This window comes from Ursus maritimus, unplaced genomic scaffold, assembly GCF_017311325.1.
Source record: "Ursus maritimus isolate PB19 unplaced genomic scaffold, ASM1731132v1 scaffold_21, whole genome shotgun sequence".
Lineage (NCBI taxonomy): Eukaryota > Metazoa > Chordata > Mammalia > Carnivora > Ursidae > Ursus > Ursus maritimus.
In genome coordinates, this window is record NW_024424564.1 from 30641178 (window position 1) to 30648212 (window position 7035).

Here is a 7035-nt window from a genome sequence, read left to right on the forward strand (position 1 = left end):
TTTTTTTTAGTTTACAAGCTCTTACCTACCCCCCAGCGAGGAGGACTTACTAGATGATAGAGAGTATAGAATCTGTACTGTAGATTACTCCAGTTCATAGACAAACCTTTGTCCAGGACGACTCAGGGCTGGTTCCAGGTAGACCATTATCTACTATACTATTGCTGCTTAAAGTGAGAAGTACTTATATTCCAAATGCTTAAAACATTAAGTATCTAAGAAAAAGACAAGTGTGAGAAACGGCTTCTTAACAGTGATAAGTGAATGTATCTGTGTTGTATTCTGATCATTGTTTAATACATGGAAGAAGGGATTGAGGTTTGATAGTATAGTAGCAGGAATGCTTATATGAAGGTGAGCAGGTTGAATTAAGGAAATGTCTTCACTTTTCACTACTCTAACAGCACTGGCTTTTGAGGTTAAGTTTGATTGAAGTCTAATTCTGCAGCCTGGTGGGTTGGCTAACCTCCTTTTTATAAATCTTTCCTTTGGTCTCAGCTCTGGCTTATCTGGAAGGTTGAACGTCTACTTTCATCTTTGTCACCTTGTCACTAATGTGGCAGACTGTCATCTTGTTGGGTACACAAAATGTAATATGCCTAGAAACGTATTTGAAAAGGAATTTAAAACCTATGAACAACCAGGTATGGATTTGTCAGGTATTGGTATATCCTCTTACTGAATGAGATTTTATAACCTCTCTTTGTTACTTCAGTAATAATGTTTTTAGAGCATTAGTAAACAAGCTATATCACAGATCTAGTAGATTGGGGATGTTGTAGAAATCTTAGATGGCTTTTGTGGGGTTTTTTTTGAGGATATTGAATAATTTGTGATGGGGTTCTAAATATATAGTATCTATATATATAGATATATAGAATAATATCTATATATATAGATATATAGAATAATATCTATATATATAGATATATAGAATATATCTTCTAGCATGTAGGAGAGACTTTTTACTCATCTTTCTCTACTTAATGCTATTCAGATTCGTTTCTTCTACCCTGGTAGATAATCACTACCACCACTCCCTACTATATAACACAACAAACGTAATAATGTGGCCTTGACCTCATTTGAACTCTGAATGAAGTACTCTAGATGAGTAGGCAAATATTTAATGAAACATACTGGTTTTCAAATCTGTTTCATCACAGAAAGCTCATTATCAAATCTTTTATGCTAGTAGTTTAGATGCTGATCATTTCTATACCACAGGTATTACTCGTTTATTAAATTTATATTTTGGAAAGATACATTTGAAATTAATGGTTTGATCAATTAAATTTAATCATTTTGGAATGTCAAGGGACTCTTGGATGATAAGTTCTCAGATTCTACTAAATCATTTGTCCAAAATTATACAGATCTGTTTTCATACTTTTCTAAAAAATACACTTTATGAAGGGAGATGTTGAAGCATACAGGGATTCTATGTCACTGACTTGGAAGACAAGTTTTGTGATATGTGAATGATGTCCTGTAGATTGCAGATTAAAGATTTGGTTTTAATTGGAAGCGGAAAAGCGGACAGACTCTACTAATGGATTTTCAACATTATTAACCTTATGTAATTTATCATAATTTATCCCTTAAAGACTGTTTTGGGACAAATGGGAATTATCATTGACCTAGATACATGACACTCAGTTGCATTTTTTTCAGGACTCAAACATTATGAATATCAATGACTTTGAAACTCCCTGTTTACTAAATAAGGATGTCCTTTTCCAGTAGCTAGCGCCTGCATTGTCCTGTCCCATTATAAAGGTAATCAAGGAAGTTGCTTAGGGAGCATTGACTTGGGTAGTAAGAATTTCATCCAGGCAATAAAAACTAGATTATCTGTAACCCGCACCTAGTGACCAGGTTTAAAAGAGGCCTCCGGCTCTACAGTCAGAAACAGTATTTGCAGTTTACTTTCCCTTGATGCAAAATATATGCTTTTATACTTTAAGCATTTTTGTTTTAACTTAGAAACGTATATTTGCCAGTCTAAATATAGGCCAAAGCCTTGAAATACCATAGATCTCCATAAGCCTCCTTTTTGAATAAGATAAAAAATGAAATCTGATTTGCAGTTTCACTTTGTTTAAAGAATTTGAACTTTGAAGACTCTTGCAGGCTCTTTCTGGATTTTTAAATTTCCTTTTTCCAGTCTTTTATAGTAGTCTCATCCATATTTAATTTAATAGAGGTTTTTAATTAATCTTTACAGTCTTTTTGATAATTCCTTTCTGCACTCATTTCATCATTGACTCTCAATAATTATAAAACAAATAGAAGTGGCAACATTTGAGGGGAAACCTAATTCTTGGTAAGCTGATTGAACTCCACTAGTGCGAAAGCAGAAGAGCTAGTAAGTGCCTAGGCCAGGACTTAAGGTATTATTTCTCAGTTAACACTCAACAGCCCCACAAGGATGGGCACTTGCTTTTACAGAGGTCAACACTGGTGCACTGAAAGGTAGACGAGCAGCCTTCATTGTGTGCATCCAGGAATGAAACACCTGGGTTGTGATCTGTAACAGTTGCAAAACATCTTCAAGTGCAAACCAGTGTTTTGTTTTGTTTTGTTTTTTTTAAGATTTTATTTATTTATTTGACAGAGAGAGAGAGACAGCCAGCGAGAGAGGGAACACAAGCAGGGGGAGTGGGAGAGGAAGAAGCAGGCTCCCAGCGGAGAAGCCTGATGTGGGGCTCGATCCCATAACGCCGGGATCACGCCCTGAGCCGAAGGCAGACGCTTAACCGCTGTGCCACCCAGGCGCCCCTCAAACCAGTGTTTTCTAATTCTTGCTAGATTTGCTTATTCTGGCTCTTTAGTTTCTAATTTTGGTATGTAAGCTATGTTTGCTTATATTTAAGAAAGCTTAAATCTAAGGCTGTCTTATATTTCATTTTACCAAAATTGCTATATTTGGACTTGGTGGTACCTTTAATGTCAGCCATTAATATTTTAACGAAGGTTTAATCAGCTGTTAATTTACAGCTGTAAATCCTCTGGATTTACACTGTTGTGCCAATTATTCATTTGAAGGAATAAAGCCAGTAGAAGCAAGAGTCCTATCCAGATCAAGAATGAGAGAAACAATGCTCAGACCCCTTTAACATTGATTGATCACCGCTTTATGATAATGGTGTGTCCGTAGGCCAAAATTTGCCCCGTAGTTTTCAAAATTGAAGGAATATGTGCCTGGATAGGTGTTCCCTTATCTTCCAACTCAGTATTTTAGAGGTTTTGGGGAAAGGTGGGAGTTGCTGAACTATTTACTGTGAGCCTGGAACTTTCCATTTGGGGAAGGTTGAGTTCCTGGCAGCCTCCTCAAGTGGGAGGCGAATCCTGTGCTGGCTGTGAACTCTCAATGCCAGCAGTTGCTCTGGCAGTAGCAGGGGAGCTGAGCAGATAGAACTAACTGGCATGCATGTTAGAAAACAGTACACACATCAGGGATTAAACTTTGCTCTGAATTGATTGATTTGGTCAGAGTGGTTTACATTCGTGAAGGCAGTAAACTAAGGTAATTTTGTAAACACTTTTTGTTCAAGTTGATTACGACACCCGTTACTTCACAAACATCCTTTGGTTATTTATCATCCCTTTGTTGTTTTTTTAACTTTGGTGAATTTTAACCTACCCTAGCCCACAAATTTTCATTTGTAAGATACATAATTCTTGTTTCAGGCACTGTTAAAATAATGAACCTCTAGGATACTCTGATATTGTAGTTCATTTTTTTTTTTAAGTGTTTGCATATTTCAAGGTTAATGCTATTCTTGACTGAGGTCTGCAGGCTTCTCCTGCAAAGAGCCAGATAATATTTTAGGCTTTGTGGGCCACACTGTCTCACATAGCCACCCAACTGCTGTGGTAGCATGAAAGCAGCCATAGGCAACATGTAAAAAATGAATGAGCATGGCTAGATTCTCATAAAATTTTATTTATGAACACTGGGATTTGACTTTCATATAATTAAAAAGATAAAAACCATCTTTAGCTCCCAGATGGTACAAAGACAAGCAGTAGCTGTCTTTGTAGCTTGCCAGCCCAAGACTCTTCTAGATTGTGAGTTACAGCTGCCTGTTCCTGAAAGAAGTGGCTTGTGTTCACTTATACAGCTTTGGAATATGAAGGGTGCCTCTTCCCACCCAATCATAAGTGTAAAAATAGCAGGAACTCTCCATATAGTGAGACTTGGCTTTACGTCAATTTCCCTATTCCTTTCTCACAGTCACGGTTATCTTTTAAGTGTTCGTACATTTTATAGGTGAGGGAACAGGGTAACGTGCCTGGGGTCACATACCCATAAATTTGGGAGCATAATATTCTGTAACTGAAAAAAACGGGTATTACGACCATAAACCTAAGTGCATACACCTCAGGATAGTAAACCAAGTCTCGGCTTCCATCTTTTGTTAGGCTCCAAGAATTGGAAAGTTTCACGCACTGAATCTTGTAGTTGAAGTGACTTCAGGTTGAGAATGGTATTGTAATGTGAGCACACTGTTGCTGAATTCTGAAAGTGTGTGTACAGAAGCTGTGGGCTGCTTTTCTGTGGTAGAATGCGCGCCCCTCCTAATTTGAATGACCCTGAAAGGCGGGTTAATGTGGAAGGGCTTCCCAGCCTGAGGAAGGTTTGAGGGTGGCGTTCGGGGCTGCGGGTGTGGACGGTGGTGGTTGTTGTTGCAGGTGCTGCTCGTGAGCAGCAGCCGGTACCCGGACCAGTGGATTGTCCCCGGAGGAGGCATGGAGCCAGAGGAGGAGCCCGGCGGCGCCGCTGTGAGGGAGGTTTATGAAGAGGTGAGATGCACAGCAGTAGCTGGTCTGCTCTCCTTTCACACACGCTGCACTTGGGAGGATTTAGTGTTCATGGGGCACTTGTGCTACATGCACTGAGAAGACGTCAAGGCAGGCCACGTGGGTGCTCTTTTTGTTGTCTGGTTCAACATTTTTAAGCAGGCTACCATAGCTAGCATTTTGCTTAAGCAGATATTTTTTCCACCTGGTAAAATAGAGCTAAAAGCAATGGAGACATCCCCCGGAATTGTGTAACAGACAATAAGCCTGATCAGCGATCAGTACATAATACGGTGGGCTTGTCTCAAAGCAGTTAGTAATACACTGGAATGTACTGCAAGAATGCACAGACATTACTCATGTGCTATAATTCTTTTTCAGATGAATAAGCACATTGCTTTTTGTCTTGTCTTAAAGTTGAGTAAAATGAGGCGCGTACACACATGCACAAAAGCATGCGGCCTGCTTACCTTCTAACAGTTGCTTATAGAGAGAACTTGCTTTTACTCAGAGGCAAAACAGCATAGATTTAAGTGCTATAAAAGTTACTGAGCAGCAGTTAGGGTGTAAATGGGAAGCAAATGCTAATGTTCTTATTGGGTCTTGGTGTGTAATTAGAAAGGTTTCATAGAGATGGGTCTAAAAGGATGAGCAGCTTCCTGAGGGAGGAACACGGCCTGTGCAGAGGCGACAGCGGGTACCGATGTGCCAGTTGTGTGGATTTGAAGTTCCAGTCAGTCTGTTACAGTACTGGGTAAAAGTAATGAGCACTCTGCAGTCGAAGGGTAACATACAGGAAAAAATTGTACTTCCTGAGCCATGTGGGGGGGAAAGGCAGAAAGACAGTCCTTTAAGGAAGAAGGGTTTATCGGTCATACAGAAAAGCCTGTTTTCATACATGAAATTTGTCCCAAAGTGGTAGAAAGTCTAAATTTTTGGTCAGTCCCTGTTGTTTCTAATAAAATAAATGACAATCAATCTGATCAGTCTGAACTTGCATATGGAATACATTAAGCCATGTTTATAGCAAACCACAGGTCATCAATCTTGGCATAGCCAAAAAAACTTCACAGAAGCAGGCTTGGTATTAGGAGGGCCTATTGTCAGAGGGGAGGGGGGTGGGGGAATGGGATAGGCCGGTGATGGGTAGTAAGGAGGGCACATATTGCATGGTGCACTGGGTGTTATACACAACTAATGAATCATCGAGCCTTACATCGAAAACCGGGGATGTACTGTATGGTGACTAACATAATATAATAAATATCATAAAAAAAAAAAAAAAAAAGGAGGGCCTATTGTGCTTACATCCAAGAGTTGAAATAGCCAGAAAATAAATTTTCTAATGAAAGGTAACAGTTTAACATTTCATCCTTTTTTAATAGGCTGGAGTCAGAGGAAAATTAGGCAGACTCCTGGGCATATTTGAGGTGAGTAACAAAAGTAATCCTTTCGAATAGTGAAATTAACGATTCTTTCCTAACCAGCCAAATAATCTGGCAGCAACCTGAGCTAGACATTCCTCTTAAAACTATCGGTAAGCAAGTCAGTTATAGGGATTAGGGAGGGAGAGAGGGAAGTAAAAGTTACTTTCATATGCCATCAAATTTATACATTATTACAGTAGTAATTACTTTTATATGACAATACAGTGGAGCTGATACAGAAAGACCTATATCTTGGTTTACTGTATACTGTTTAGGTATAGACTTTTTAGGAGGTACAGTGTCCTCAGTATCACCTAAGGGCTTAGGTCTCTTGTGGATACCATCTGGAAATAGAGCCTTTGCCTTTAGCACATAATATTAGATGATACACAAATAATGACTTTATTATCCTTACAGAACTTTATGAAGGTTAAAAAAAAAAAACTCAGATACAAAGAATAGATGCTAAAAGCATAGAATAATTCTCTGTATAATCTGTTACTGCCAAAGGCAAAATGGAATTTGTGGAGAGGGAATTTGGAATTGGGAGGTATTCTGTGGAAGGTAAGGATCATGAGACAGAAGCTATTCTCATATTTTTATCCAAGAGTCAGATATAGATACGTGGTATACCTGACACATTGTGACTTTTTTTTTTCTCCTTCCAATTACTACTTAAGGGTTAGTTTAGTCCTTCTCGTAGAACCTTAAACATTTTATTTTTAAGGGGGTGCCTGGGTGACTCAGTTAAGTGGCCCACTCTTGATTTTGGCTCAGGTCATGATCTCAGTGTCGTTGGGTG

The 7035-nt window shown here is 38.8% G+C and overlaps 1 protein-coding gene across 2 annotated transcripts in view; it reads left to right on the forward strand.

Annotated features, from left to right (window-relative positions):
• The window catches only part of NUDT4 (nudix hydrolase 4), a 16975-nt gene that overhangs the window by 5135 nt on the left and 4805 nt on the right, over nucleotides 1-7035 (forward strand). For both annotated transcript variants that reach the window (XM_040637314.1, XM_040637315.1), the window contains exons 2-3: nucleotides 4699-4809; nucleotides 6192-6236. In XM_040637314.1, the coding sequence (XP_040493248.1) occupies nucleotides 4699-4809; nucleotides 6192-6236 (156 nt within the window). The remainder of the gene's footprint in view (nucleotides 1-4698; nucleotides 4810-6191; nucleotides 6237-7035) is intronic.